Below are 15,145 nucleotides of genomic sequence, written 5' to 3' on the forward strand. Positions count from 1 at the left end.
GTGAGACTCCCACAGGGTTCAGTGTTCATCAGTGAGACTCCCACAGGGTTCAGTGTTAATCAGCGAGACTCCCACAGGGTTCAGTGTTCATCAGCGAGACTCACACAGGGTTCAGTGTTCATCAGTGAGACTCCCACAGGGTTCAGTGTTAATCAGCGAGACTCCCACAGGGTTCAGTGTTAATCAGTGAGACTCCCACAGGGTTCAGTGTTCATCAGCGAGACTCCACAGGGTTCAGTGTTAATCAGCGAGACTCCCACAGGGTTCAGTGTTAATCAGCGAGACTCCCACAGGGTTCAGTGTTAATCAGCGAGACTCCCACAGGGTTCAGTGTTCATCAGCGAGACTCCCACAGGGTTCAGTGTTAATCAGTGAGACTCCCACAGGGTTCAGTGTTAATCAGTGAGACTCCCACAGGGTTCAGTGTTCATCAGCGAGACTCACACAGGGTTCAGTGTTCATCAGCGAGACTCCCACAGGGTTCAGTGTTCATCAGTGAGACTCCCACAGGGTTCAGTGTTCATCAGTGAGACTCCACAGGGTTCAGTGTTCATCAGTGAGACTCCACAGGGTTCAGTGTTCATCAGTGAGACTCACACAGGGTTCAGTGTTCATCAGTGAGACCTCCCACAGGGTTCAGTGTTCATCAGTGAGACTCCCACAGGGTTCAGTGTTCATCAGTGAGACTCCCACAGGGTTCAGTGTTCATCAGTGAGACTCACACAGGGTTCAGTGTTCATCAGTGAGACTCACACAGGTTCAGTGTTCATCAGTGAGACTCCCACAGGGTTCAGTGTTCATCAGTGAGACTCACACAGGGTTCAGTGTTCATCAGTGAGACTCACACAGGGTTCAGTGTTCATCAGTGAGACTCCCACAGGGTTCAGTGTTCATCAGTGAGACTCACACAGGGTTCAGTGTTCATCAGTGAGACTCCCACAGGGTTCAGTGTTCATCAGTGAGACTCCCACAGGGTTCAGTGTTAATCAGTGAGACTCACACAGGGTTCAGTGTTCATCAGTGAGACTCCCACAGGGTTCAGTGTTCATCAGTGAGACTCACACAGGGTTCAGTGTTCATCAGTGAGACTCACACAGGGTTCAGTGTTCATCAGTGAGACTCCCACAGGGTTCAGTGTTCATCAGTGAGACTCACACAGGGTTCAGTGTTCATCAGTGAGACTCCCACAGGGTTCAGTGTTCATCAGTGAGACTCCCACAGGGTTCAGTGTTAATCAGCGAGACTCCCACAGGGTTCAGTGTTAATCAGTGAGACTCCCACAGGGTTCAGTGTTCATCAGCGAGACTCACACAGGGTGCAGTGTTCATCAGCGAGACTCCCACAGGGTTCAGTGTTAATCAGCGAGACTCCCACAGGTTCAGTGTTAATCAGCGAGACTCCCACAGGGTTCAGTGTTCATCAGCGAGACTCCCACAGGGTTCAGTGTTAATCAGTGAGACTCCCACAGGGTTCAGTGTTAATCAGTGAGACTCCCACAGGGTTCAGTGTTCATCAGCGAGACTCACACAGGGTTCAGTGTTCATCAGCGAGACTCCCACAGGGTTCAGTGTTCATCAGTGAGACTCCCACAGGGTTCAGTGTTCATCAGTGAGACTCCCACAGGGTTCAGTGTTAATCAGTGAGACTCCCACAGGGTTCAGTGTTCATCAGTGAGACTCACACAGGGTTCAGTGTTCATCAGTGAGACTCCCACAGGGTTCAGTGTTCATCAGTGAGACTCCCACAGGGTTCAGTGTTCATCAGTGAGACTCCCACAGGGTTCAGTGTTCATCAGTGAGACTCACACAGGGTTCAGTGTTCATCAGTGAGACTCACACAGGGTTCAGTGTTCATCAGTGAGACTCCCACAGGGTTCAGTGTTCATCAGTGAGACTCACACAGGGTTCAGTGTTCATCAGTGAGACTCACACAGGGTTCAGTGTTCATCAGTGAGACTCCCACAGGGTTCAGTGTTCATCAGTGAGACTCACACAGGGTTCAGTGTTCATCAGTGAGACTCCCACAGGGTTCAGTGTTCATCAGTGAGACTCCCACAGGGTTCAGTGTTAATCAGTGAGACTCACACAGGGTTCAGTGTTCATCAGTGAGACTCCCACAGGGTTCAGTGTTCATCAGTGAGACTCACACAGGGTTCAGTGTTCATCAGTGAGACTCACACAGGGTTCAGTGTTCATCAGTGAGACTCCCACAGGGTTCAGTGTTCATCAGTGAGACTCACACAGGGTTCAGTGTTCATCAGTGAGACTCCCACAGGGTTCAGTGTTCATCAGTGAGACTCCCACAGGGTTCAGTGTTAATCAGTGAGACTCACACAGGGTTCAGTGTTCATCAGTGAGACTCCCACAGGGTTCAGTGTTCATCAGTGAGACTCACACAGGGTTCAGTGTTCATCAGTGAGACTCCCACAGGGTTCAGTGTTAATCAGTGAGACTCCCACAGGGTTCAGTGTTCATCAGTGAGACTCCCACAGGGTTCAGTGTTCATCAGTGAGACTCACACAGGGTTCAGTGTTAATCACTGAGACTCACACAGGGTTCAGTGTTAATCAGTGAGACTCCCACAGGGTTCAGTGTTAATCACTGAGACTCACACAGGGTTCAGTGTTCATCAGTGAGACTCCCACAGGGTTCAGTGTTCATCAGTGAGACTCACACAGGGTTCAGTGTTAATCACTGAGACTCACACAGGGTTCAGTGTTCATCAGTGAGACTCCCACAGGGTTCAGTGTTCATCAGTGAGACTCACACAGGGTTCAGTGTTCATCAGTGAGACTCCCACAGGGTTCAGTGTTAATCACTGAGACTCACACAGGGTTCAGTGTTCATCAGTGAGACTCCCACAGGGTTCAGTGTTCATCAGTGAGACTCACACAGGGTTCAGTGTTAATCACTGAGACTCACACAGGGTTCAGTGTTAATCAGTGAGACTCCCACAGGGTTCAGTGTTAATCACTGAGACTCACACAGGGTTCAGTGTTCATCAGTGAGACTCCCACAGGGTTCAGTGTTCATCAGTGAGACTCACACAGGGTTCAGTGTTAATCACTGAGACTCACACAGGGTTCAGTGTTCATCAGTGAGACTCCCACAGGGTTCAGTGTTAATCACTGAGACTCACACAGGGTTCAGTGTTCATCAGTGAGACTCACACAGGGTTCAGTGTTCATCAGTGAGACTCCCACAGGGTTCAGTGTTCATCAGTGAGACTCACACAGGGTTCAGTGTTCATCAGTGAGACTCCCACAGGGTTCAGTGTTCATCAGTGAGACTCCCACAGGGTTCAGTGTTAATCAGTGAGACTCACACAGGGTTCAGTGTTCATCAGTGAGACTCCCACAGGGTTCAGTGTTCATCAGTGACACTCACACAGGGTTCAGTGTTCATCAGTGAGACTCACACAGTGTTCAGTGTTCATCAGTGAGACTCCCACAGGGTTCAGTGTTCATCAGTGAGACTCACACAGGGTTCAGTGTTCATCAGTGAGACTCCCACAGGGTTCAGTGTTCATCAGTGAGACTCCCACAGGGTTCAGTGTTAATCAGTGAGACTCACACAGGGTTCAGTGTTCATCAGTGAGACTCCCACAGGGTTCAGTGTTCATCAGTGAGACTCACACAGGGTTCAGTGTTCATCAGTGAGACTCCCACAGGGTTCAGTGTTCATCAGTGAGACTCCCACAGGGTTCAGTGTTAATCAGTGAGACTCCCACAGGGTTCAGTGTTCATCAGTGAGACTCACACAGGGTTCAGTGTTCATCAGCGAGACTCCCACAGGGTTCAGTGTTCATCAGTGAGACTCCCACAGGGTTCAGTGTTCATCAGTGAGACTCACACAGGGTTCAGTGTTCATCAGCGAGACTCCCACAGGGTTCAGTGTTCATCAGTGAGACTCCCACAGGGTTCAGTGTTCATCAGTGAGACTCCCACAGGGTTCAGTGTTCATCAGTGAGACTCACACAGGGTTCAGTGTTCATCAGTGAGACTCACACAGGGTTCAGTGTTCATCAGTGAGACTCCCACAGGGTTCAGTGTTCATCAGTGAGACTCCCACAGGGTTCAGTGTTCATCAGTGAGACTCACACAGGGTTCAGTGTTAATCAGTGAGACTCACACAGGGTTCAGTGTTAATCAGTGAGACTCCCACAGGGTTCAGTGTTCATCAGTGAGACTCACACAGGGTTCAGTGTTCATCAGTGAGACTCCCACAGGGTTCAGTGTTCATCAGTGAGACTCACACAGGGTTCAGTGTTAATCAGTGAGACTCCCACAGGGTTCAGTGTTCATCAGTGAGACTCACACAGGGTTCAGTGTTCATCAGTGAGACTCACACATGGTTCAGTGTTCATCAGCGAGACTCCCACAGGGTTCGGTGTTCATCAGTGAGACTCCCACAGGGTTCAGTGTTCATCAGTGAGACTCCCACAGGGTTCAGTGTTAATCAGTGAGACTCACACAGGGTTCAGTGTTCATCAGTGAGACTCACACAGGGTTCAGTGTTCATCAGCGAGACTCCCACAGGGTTCAGTGTTCATCAGTGAGACTCCCACAGGGTTCAGTGTTCATCAGTGAGACTCACACAGGGTTCAGTGTTCATCAGCGAGACTCCCACAGGGTTCAGTGTTCATCAGTGAGACTCCCACAGGGTTCAGTGTTCATCAGTGAGACTCCCACAGGGTTCAGTGTTCATCAGTGAGACTCACACAGGGTTCAGTGTTCATCAGTGAGACTCCCACAGGGTTCAGTGTTCATCAGTGAGACTCCCACAGGGTTCAGTGTTCATCAGTGAGACTCCCACAGGGTTCAGTGTTCATCAGTGAGACTCACGCAGGGTTCGGTGTTCATCAGTGAGACTCACACAGGGTTCAGTGTTCATCAGTGAGACTCCCACAGGGTTCAGTGTTCATCAGTGAGACTCCCACAGGGTTCGGTGTTAATCAGTGAGACTCACACAGGGTTCAGTGTTCATCAGTGAGACTCCCACAGGGTTCAGTGTTCATCAGTGAGACTCCCACAGGGTTCGGTGTTAATCAGTGAGACTCACACAGGGTTCAGTGTTAATCAGTGAGACTCACACAGGGTTCAGTGTTCATCAGTGAGACTCCCACAGGGTTCAGTGTTAATCAGTGAGACTCACACAGGGTTCAGTGTTCATCAGTGAGACTCACACAGGGTTCAGTGTTAATCAGTGAGACTCACACAGGGTTCAGTGTTCATCAGTGAGACTCACACAGGGTTCAGTGTTCATCAGTGAAACTCACACAGGGTTCAGTGTTCATCAGTGAGACTCACACAGGGTTCGTTGTTCATGAGTGAGACTCACACAGGGTTCAGTGTTAATCAGTGAGACTCACACAGGGTTCAGTGTTCATCAGTGAGACTCACACAGGGTTCAGTGTTCATCAGTGAGACTCACACAGGGTTCAGTGTTAATCAGCGAGACTCCCACAGGGTTCAGTGTTCATCAGTGAGGCTCCCACAGGGTTCAGTGTTAATCAGTGAGGCTCCCACAGGGTTCAGTGTTCATCAGTGAGACTCACACAGGGTTCAGTGTTCATCAGTGAGACTCACACAGGGTTCAGTGTTCATCAGTGAGACTCACACAGGGTTCAGTGTTCATCAGTGAGACTCACACAGGGTTCAGTGTTAATCAGTGAGAAATAATCTGTCTCTCTGTCTGTGTCTCTCTGTCTGTGTCTCTCTGTGTCTGTGTCTCTCTGTGTCTGTCTGTGTCTCTCTGTCTCTCTCTGTGTCTGTGTCTCTGTCTGTCTGTGTCTCTCTGTGTCTCTGTGTCTGTGTCTCTCTCTGTGTCTCTCTGTGTCTCTCTGTGTCTGTCTCTGTCTGTGTCTGTCTGTGTCTCTCTGTCTCTCTCTGTGTGTCTCTCTCTCTGTCTCTCTGTGTCTCTCTGTGTCTGTCTCTGTCTGTCTGTGTCTGTCTCTGTCTCTCTGTCTCTCTCTGTCTGTGCCTGTGTCTCTGTGTGTGTGTGTTCCTGCCTCTGTCTCTCTGTCTCTGTGTCTCTCTCTGTGTGTCTCTGTCTGTGTCTGTGTGTGTCTCTGTGTGTGTGTGTGTCCCTGCCTGTGTCTCTGTTTCTCTCTGTCTCTCTGTGTCTCTGTCTGTCTGTCTGTGTCTGTCTCTGTGTGTGTCTGTGTGTGTCCCTGCCTCTGTCTCTCTGTGTCTCTCTGTGTCTGTCTGTGTCTCTCTGTGTCTGTCTCTGGCTCTCTGTGTCTCTCTCTGTGTCTCTGTGTCTGTTTGTGTCTCTCTCTCTGTCTGTCTCTGTGTCTCTCTGTATGTGTCTCTCTGTCTGTGTCTGTCTGTGTGTCTCTCTGTCTGTGTCTGTCTGTCTCTGTGTCTGTGTCTCTGTGTGTGTGTGTGTGCGTCACTGCCTCTATCTCTGTCTGTGTGTCTCTCTGTCTGTGTCTGTCTGTGTGTCTCTCTGTCTGTGTCTGTCTGTCTCTGTGTTTGTGTCTCTGTGTGTGTGTGTGTGCGTCACTGCCTCTATCTCTGTCTGTGTGTCTCTCTGTCTGTGTCTGTCTGTGTGTCTCTCTGTCTGTGTCTGTCTGTGTGTCTCTGTGTCTCTGTCTGTGTCTGTCTCTCTGTGTCTGTGTCTGTCTGTGTGTCTCTCTGTCTGTGTCTGTCTGTGTGTCTCTCTGTCTGTGTCTGTCTGTGTGTCTCTGTCTCTGTGTCTCTGTCTGTGTCTGTCTCTCTGTGTCTGTGTCTGTCTGTGTGTCTCTCTGTCTGTGTCTGTCTGTGTGTCTCTCTGTCTGTGTCTGTCTGTGTGTCTCTGTCTCTGTGTCTCTGTCTGTGTCTGTCTCTCTGTGTCTGTGTCTGTCTGTGTGTCTCTCTGTCTGTGTCTGTCTGTCTGTGTGTCTCTCTGTCTGTGTCTGTCTGTGTGTCTCTCTGTCTGTGTGTCTCTGTCTCTGTGTCTCTGTCTGTGTCTGTCTGTGTGTCTCTCTGTCTGTGTCTGTCTGTGTGTCTCTCTGTCTGTGTCTGTCTGTGTGTCTCTCTGTCTGTGTGTCTCTGTCTCTGTGTCTCTGTCTGTGTCTGTCTGTGTGTCTCTCTGTCTGTGTCTGTCTGTGTGTCTCTCTGTCTGTGTCTGTCTGTCTGTGTGTCTCTCTGCCTGTGTCTCTGCGGCAGCCCAAGTGGCCCCCCCACCCACAAACCTCCACCACCTCCACCATCCAGCCGCGGAGAACACGACAGGTTCACAGTTAGTAACACAGTGACACACACACACACACTGTGTGTGTGTGTGTCACTGTGTGTGTGTCACTGTGTGTGTGTGTGTCACTGTGTGTGTGTGTGTGTCACTGTGTGTGTGTGTGTGTGTCACTGTGTGTGTGTCACTGTGTGTGTGTGTGTCACTGTGTGTGTGTGTGTGTCACTGTGTGTGTGTGTCACTGTGTATGTGTGTCACTGTGTGTGTGTGTGTGTCACTGTGTGTGTGTGTCACTGTGTGTGTGTCACTGTGTGTGTGTGTCACTGTGTGTGTGTGTGTGTCAGTGTGTGTGTCACTGTGTGTGTGTGTGTGTCACTGTGTGTGTCACTGTGTGTGTGTGTGTGTCACTGTGTGTGTGTGTGTGTCAGTGTGTGTGTGTCACTGTGTGTGTCACTGTGTGTGTGTGTGTCACTGTGTGTGTGTGTCACTGTGTGTGTCACTGTGTGTGTGTGTGTCACTGTGTGTGTGTCACTGTGTGTGTGTGTGTCACTGTGTGTGTGTGTGTCACTGTGTGTGTGTGTGTGTCACTGTGTGTGTGTGTGTGTCACTGTGTGTGTGTGTCACTGTGTATGTGTGTCACTGTGTGTGTGTGTGTGTCACTGTGTGTGTGTGTCACTGTGTGTGTGTCACTGTGTGTGTGTGTCACTGTGTGTGTGTGTGTGTCAGTGTGTGTGTCACTGTGTGTGTGTGTGTGTCACTGTGTGTGTCACTGTGTGTGTGTGTGTGTCACTGTGTGTGTGTGTGTGTCAGTGTGTGTGTGTCACTGTGTGTGTCACTGTGTGTGTGTGTGTCACTGTGTGTGTGTGTCACTGTGTGTGTCACTGTGTGTGTGTGTGTCACTGTGTGTGTGTCACTGTGTGTGTGTGTGTCACTGTGTGTGTGTGTGTCACTGTGTGTGTGTGTGTGTCACTGTGTGTGTGTGTGTGTCACTGTGTGTGTGTGTCACTGTGTGTGTGTGTGTCACTGTGTGTGTGTGTGTCACTGTGTGTGTGTGTGTCACTGTGTGTGTGTGTGTCACTGTGTGTGTCACTGTGTGTGTGTCACTGTGTGTGTGTGTGTGTGTCACTGTGTGTGTCACTGTGTGTGTGTCACTGTGTGTGTGTGTGTGTGTCACTGTGTGTGTGTGTGTGTCACTGTGTGTGTGTCACTGTGTGTGTGTGTGTGTGTCACTGTGTGTGTGTCACTGTGTGTGTGTGTGTGTCACTGTGTGTGTGTGTGTCACTGTGTGTGTGTGTGTCACTGTGTGTGTCACTGTGTGTGTGTCACTGTGTGTGTCACTGTGTGTGTGTGTGTGTGTCACTGTGTGTGTCACTGTGTGTGTGTGTCACTGTGTGTGTGTCACTGTGTGTGTCACTGTGTGTGTGTGTGTCACTGTGTGTGTCACTGTGTGTGTGTGTGTGTCACTGTGTGTGTGTGTGTGTCACTGTGTGTGTGTGTCACTGTGTGTGTGTGTCACTGTGTGTGTCACTGTGTGTGTGTGTGTCACTGTGTGTGTCACTGTGTGTGTGTGTGTGTCACTGTGTGTGTGTGTCACTGTGTGTGTCACTGTGTGTGTGTGTGTGTCACTGTGTGTGTCACTGTGTGTGTGTGTGTGTCACTGTGTGTGTCACTGTGTGTGTCACTGTGTGTGTGTGTCACTGTGTGTGTCACTGTGTGTGTGTGTCACTGTGTGTGTGTCACTGTGTGTGTGTGTGTCACTGTGTGTGTGTGTGTCACTGTGTGTGTGTGTGTCACTGTGTGTGTGTGTGTCACTGTGTGTGTGTGTGTCACTGTGTGTGTGTGTGTCACTGTGTGTGTGTGTGTCACTGTGTGTCACTGTGTGTGTGTGTGTGTGTCACTGTGTGTGTCACTGTGTGTGTGTGTCACTGTGTGTGTGTGTGTGTCACTGTGTGTGTGTCACTGTGTGTGTGTGTGTGTCACTGTGTGTGTGTCACTGTGTGTGTGTGTGTGTCACTGTGTGTGTGTGTGTCACTGTGTGTGTGTGTCACTGTGTGTGTGTGTGTGTCACTGTGTGTGTCACTGTGTGTGTGTGTGTCACTGTGTGTGTGTGTGTCACTGTGTGTGTGTGTCACTGTGTGTGTCACTGTGTGTGTGTGTCACTGTGTGTGTGTGTCACTGTGTGTGTGTGTCACTGTGTGTGTGTGTCACTGTGTGTGTCACTGTGTGTGTCACTGTGTGTGTCACTGTGTGTGTGTGTGTCACTGTGTGTGTGTGTGTCACTGTGTGTGTCACTGTGTGTGTCACTGTGTGTGTCACTGTGTGTGTGTGTGTCACTGTGTGTGTGTCACTGTGTGTGTGTCACTGTGTGTGTGTGTGTCACTGTGTGTGTCACTGTGTGTGTCACTGTGTGTGTGTGTGTGTCACTGTGTGTGTGTCACTGTGTGTGTCACTGTGTGTGTCACTGTGTGTGTGTGTCACTGTGTGTGTCACTGTGTGTGTCACTGTGTGTGTGTGTCAGTGTGTGTGTCACTGTGTGTGTCACTGTGTGTGTGTGTCACTGTGTGTGTGTGTCACTGTGTGTGTGTGTGTCACTGTGTGTGTGTGTGTCACTGTGTGTGTGTCACTGTGTGTGTGTGTGTCACTGTGTGTGTGTGTCAGTGTGTGTGTCACTGTGTGTGTCACTGTGTGTGTGTGTGTCACTGTGTGTGTGTGTGTCACTGTGTGTGTGTGTCACTGTGTGTGTGTCACTGTGTGTGTCACTGTGTGTGTGTGTGTCACTGTGTGTGTCACTGTGTGTGTGTGTGTGTGTCACTGTGTGTGTCACTGTGTGTGTGTGTCACTGTGTGTGTGTGTGTGTCACTGTGTGTGTCACTGTGTGTGTGTGTGTCACTGTGTGTGTGTGTCAGTGTGTGTGTGTGTGTGTCACTGTGTGTGTCACTGTGTGTGTGTGTGTCACTGTGTGTGTCACTGTGTGTGTGTGTGTGTGTCACTGTGTGTGTCACTGTGTGTGTGTGTCACTGTGTGTGTGTGTGTGTGTGTCACTGTGTGTGTCACTGTGTGTGTGTGTGTCACTGTGTGTGTGTGTCAGTGTGTGTGTGTGTGTGTCACTGTGTGTGTCACTGTGTGTGTGTGTGTCACTGTGTGTGTCACTGTGTGTGTCACTGTGTGTGTGTGTGTCACTGTGTGTGTGTCACTGTGTGTGTGTGTGTGTGTGTCACTGTGTGTGTCACTGTGTGTGTGTGTGTGTCACTGTGTGTGTGTGTCAGTGTGTGTGTGTGTGTGTCACTGTGTGTGTCACTGTGTGTGTGTGTGTCACTGTGTGTGTCACTGTGTGTGTCACTGTGTGTGTGTGTGTCACTGTGTGTGTGTGTCACTGTGTGTGTCACTGTGTGTGTGTCACTGTGTGTGTGTGTGTGTGTCACTGTGTGTGTCACTGTGTGTGTGTGTGTGTCACTGTGTGTGTGTGTCACTGTGTGTGTGTGTCAGTGTGTGTGTGTGTGTGTCACTGTGTGTGTCACTGTGTGTGTGTGTGTCACTGTGTGTGTCACTGTGTGTGTCACTGTGTGTGTGTGTGTCACTGTGTGTGTGTGTCACTGTGTGTGTCAATGTGTGTGTGTCACTGTGTGTGTCACTGTGTGTGTGTGTGTGTGTCACTGTGTGTGTGTGTCAGTGTGTGTGTGTGTGTGTGTCACTGTGTGTGTCACTGTGTGTGTGTGTGTCACTGTGTGTATGTAACAGGTAGTTTACCCCAAGCTCAGTGATGATGGGGGCAGCTCCCCGGCCTCCCCATCGCCATACCTCGACACCGTGGGAGCCTTCGGCAACGCGGTACCAATCAATACTTACACTGTACCAATCAATACTTACACTGTACTAATCAATAGTCAATACTTATACTGTACTAATCAATACTTATATTGTACTAATCAATACTTACACTGTACTAATCAATACTTATACTGTACTAATCAATACCTATACTGTTCTAATCAATACTTATACTGTACCAATCAATACTTATACTGTGCTAATCAATACTTATACTGTTCTAATCAATACTTATACTGTACTAATCAATACCTATACTGTTCTAATCAATACTTATACTGTACCAATCAATACTTATACTGTACTAATCAATACTTATACTGTACCAATCAATACTTATACTGTACGAATCAATACTTATACTGCACTACTCGATACTTATACTGTACCAATCAATACTTATACTGTACTAATCACTACTTATACTGTACTAATCAATAGGCAATACTTATACTGTACTAATCAATACTTATACTGTACCAATCAATACTTATACTGTACTAATCACTACTTATACTGTACTAATCAATAGGCAATACTTATACTGTACTAATCAATACTTATACTGTACCAATCAATACTTATACTGTACTAATCAATAGTCAATACCTATACTGTATCAATCAATACTTATACTGTATTAAACAATACTTACACTGTACTAATCAATACTTATACTGTACCAATCAATACTTATACTGTGCCAATCAACACGTACACTGTACTAACCAATAGTCAATACTTATACTGTACCAATCAAAACTTATACTGTACCAATCAATACGTATACTGTACTAATCAATGCTTATACTGTACCAATCAATACTTATACTGTACGAATCAATACTTATACTGCACTACTCGATACTTATACTGTACCAATCAATACTTATACTGTACTAATCACTACTTACACTGTACTAATCAATAGGCAATACTTACACTGTACTAATCAATATGTATACTGTCCTAATCAATACTTATACTGTACCAATCAATACTTGCACTGTACTAAGCAATACTTACACTGTACTAAGCAATACTTACACTGTACTAATCAATACACTGTACTAATCAATATGCATACTGTACAAATCAATAATTACACTGTACTAAGCAATACTTATACTGTACCAATAAATACTTACACTGTACCAATCAATACTTATACTGTATTAATCAATACTTGCACTGTACTAATCAATACTTATACTGTAACAATCAATACTTGCACTGTACTAATCAAAACTTGCACTGTACTAATCAATACTTACACTGTACTAATCAATACGTATACTGTACTAATCAATACTTACACTGTACTAATCAATACTTAAACTGTACCAATCAATACTTACACTGTGCTTGTCAATCCGTATACTGTACTAATCAATACGTACACTGTACTAATCAATACTTATACTGTACCAATCATTGCTTACACTGTACTAATCGATACAGTCTATAATGTCTACTGTGCTAATCGATACAGTGTACAATGTATACTGTAGTAATCAATACAGTCTACAATGTAGACTGTGCTAATCGATACAATCAATACTTATACTGTGCTAATCGATACAATCAATAATTATACTGTACTAATCAATACTTATACTGTACTAATCGATACAATCAATACTTATACTGTGATAATCGATACAATCAATACTTATACTGTGATAATCGATACAATCAATACTTATACTGTGATAATCGATACAATCAATACTTATACTGTACTAATCAATAGTCAATACTTATACTGTGCTAATCGATACAATCAATACTTATACTGTACTAATCGATACAGTGTACAATGTGTACTGTAGTAATCGATACAGTCTACAATGTGTACTGTGCTAATCGATACAGTGTACAATGTATACTGTACTAATCAACACAGTCTACAATGTATACTGTGCTAATCAATACAGTCGATAATGCCTACTGTAGTAATCGATACAGTCTATAATGTAGACTGTACTAATCAATACAGTTTGTAATGTGGCCCCTCCCCTCGTCCCTCCCCCTCGGTGACTCCTCCCCCTCTGAGGCTCCTCCCCCTTTGTGACTCATCCCCCTCTGTGACCCCTTCCCCTCAGTGACTCCTCCCCCTTTGTGGCCCCTCCCCTCGTCCCTCCCCCTCTGCGACTCCTCCCCCTTTGTGACTCCTCCCCCTCTGAGGCTCCTCCCCCTTTGTGACTCCTCCCCCTCTGAGGCTCCTCCCCCTCTGTGACTCCTCCCCCTCTGTGACCCCTTCCCCTCAGTGACTCCTCCCCCTTTGTGGCCCCTCCCCTCGTCCCTCCCCCTCTGCGACTCCTCCCCCTTTGTGACTCCTCCCCCTCTGTGACTCCTCCCCCTCAGTGACTCCTCCCCCTTTGTGGCCCCTCCCCTCGTCCCTCCCCCTCTGCGACTCCTCCCCCTTTGTGACCCCTCCCCCTCTGTGACTCCTCCCCCTCTGAGGCTCCTCCCCCTTTGTGACCCCACCCCTCTCTGTGCCTCCTCCCCCTCTGTGGCCCCTCCCCTCGTCCCTCCCCCTCTGTGACTCCTCCCCCTCTGACTCCTCCCCCTTTGTGACCCCACCCCTTCTGTGACTCCTGCCCCTCTGTGACTCCTCCCCCTTTGTGACCCCACCCCTTCTGGGACTCCTCCCCCTCCGTGACTCCTCCCCCTTTATTGGCTCCTCCCCCTCTCTGGCCCCTCCCCTTGCCCCCCACCCCCCCCACAACAGGCCGGAGTGGGCGGAGCTAAACCTGAGCCTAGGCCCCGCCCCTCGAGCCCAGCGCCCCGCCCCCACCCTCGCAGGCCCCGCCCACAACAACAGCAGCAGCATCAGCAGCAGCATCAGCAGCAGCTTGATGGAGACTCAGACCGCCTTGAGTTTGAATACGCCTCGATTTTAACTACCAACTAACTAGTTAACTACTAACTAACTAGTTAACTACTAACTTACTAGTTAGCTATTGGTACTAACTAGTTAACTACCAACTAACTAGTTAACTACTAACTAACTAGTTAACTACTAACTTACTAGTTAGCTATTGGTACTAACTAGTTAACTACCAACTAACTAGTTAACTACCAACTAACTAGTTAACTACCAACTAACTAGTTAACTACTAACTTACTAGTTAGCTATTGGTACTAACTAGTTAACTACCAACTAACTAGTTAACTACTAACTAACTAGTTAACTACCAACTAACTAGTACCAACTAACTAGTTAACTACCAACTAACTAGTACCAACTAACTAGTTAACTACCAACTTACTAGTTAACTACTAACTTACTAGTTAGCTATTGGTACTAACTAGTTAACTACCAACTAACTAGTTAACTACTAACTAGTACAAACTAGTTAGTTGAACTAGTGAACTAGTTAACTCGTTAGGTAACTAGTTAGTCGACTAACTAGTTAACTAGTTAGTCGGCTAACTATTCAACTAACTAGTCGACTAGTTAGTCAACTAACTAGTTAACTAGTCAACTAACTAGTTAACTAGTCAACTAACTAGTTAACTAGTCAACTAACTAGTCAACTAACTAATTAACTAACTAGTTAGTAGACTAACTAGTTGACTAGTTAGTCAACTAACTAGTTAACTAGTCAACTAACTAGTTAACTAGTCAACTAACTAGTTAACTAGTCAACTAACTAGTCAACTAACTAGTTAACTAACTAGTTAGTAGACTAACTAGTTGACTAGTTAGTCAACTAACTAGTTAACTAGTCAACTAGTTAGTAGACTAACTAGTTGACTAGTTAGTCGACTAACTAGTTAGTCGACTAACCAGTCAACTAACTAGTTAACTAGTCAACTAGTTAGTAGGCTAACTAGTTGACTAGTTAGTCGACTAACTAGTCAACTAACTAGTTAACTAGTCAACTAGTTAGTAGACTAACTAGTTGACTAGTTAGTCGACTAACTAGTCAACTAACTAGTTAACTAGTTAGTTGACTAATTAGTCGACTAGTTAGTCAACTAGTTAGTTGACTAACTAGTTAACTAGTCAACTAGTTAGTTGACTAACTAGTTGACTAGTTAGTCAACTAACTAGTTAACTAGTCAACTAGTTAGTAGACTAACTAGTTGACTAGTTAGTCGACTAACTAGTTAGTCGACTAACTAGTCAACTAACT

General features: G+C 46.9%; 1 protein-coding gene across 6 annotated transcripts in view; it reads left to right on the forward strand.

Moving 5' to 3' along the window:
- LOC144954956 (uncharacterized) overlaps positions 1-14,203 on the forward strand; it is a 67,669-nt gene extending 53,466 nt beyond the window's left edge. For 4 of the 6 annotated variants that reach the window (XM_078885322.1, XM_078885323.1, XM_078885321.1 and 1 more), the window contains exons 7-9: positions 7,151-7,223; positions 10,911-11,000; positions 13,735-14,202. In XM_078885322.1, the coding sequence (XP_078741448.1) occupies positions 7,151-7,223; positions 10,911-11,000; positions 13,735-13,917 (346 nt within the window). In that variant the 3' untranslated portion in view covers positions 13,918-14,202. Of the gene's footprint in view, positions 1-7,150; positions 7,224-10,910; positions 11,001-13,734 lie in introns of all 6 variants that reach the window. The other 2 variants (XM_078885319.1, XM_078885325.1) reach the window with 2 other exon arrangements.
- Positions 14,204-15,145: the final 942 nt, after the last annotated feature.

The sequence above is a fragment of the Lampetra fluviatilis genome, unplaced genomic scaffold (assembly GCF_964198595.1).
Source record: "Lampetra fluviatilis unplaced genomic scaffold, kcLamFluv1.1 SCAFFOLD_471, whole genome shotgun sequence".
Taxonomy (NCBI): domain Eukaryota; kingdom Metazoa; phylum Chordata; class Hyperoartia; order Petromyzontiformes; family Petromyzontidae; genus Lampetra; species Lampetra fluviatilis.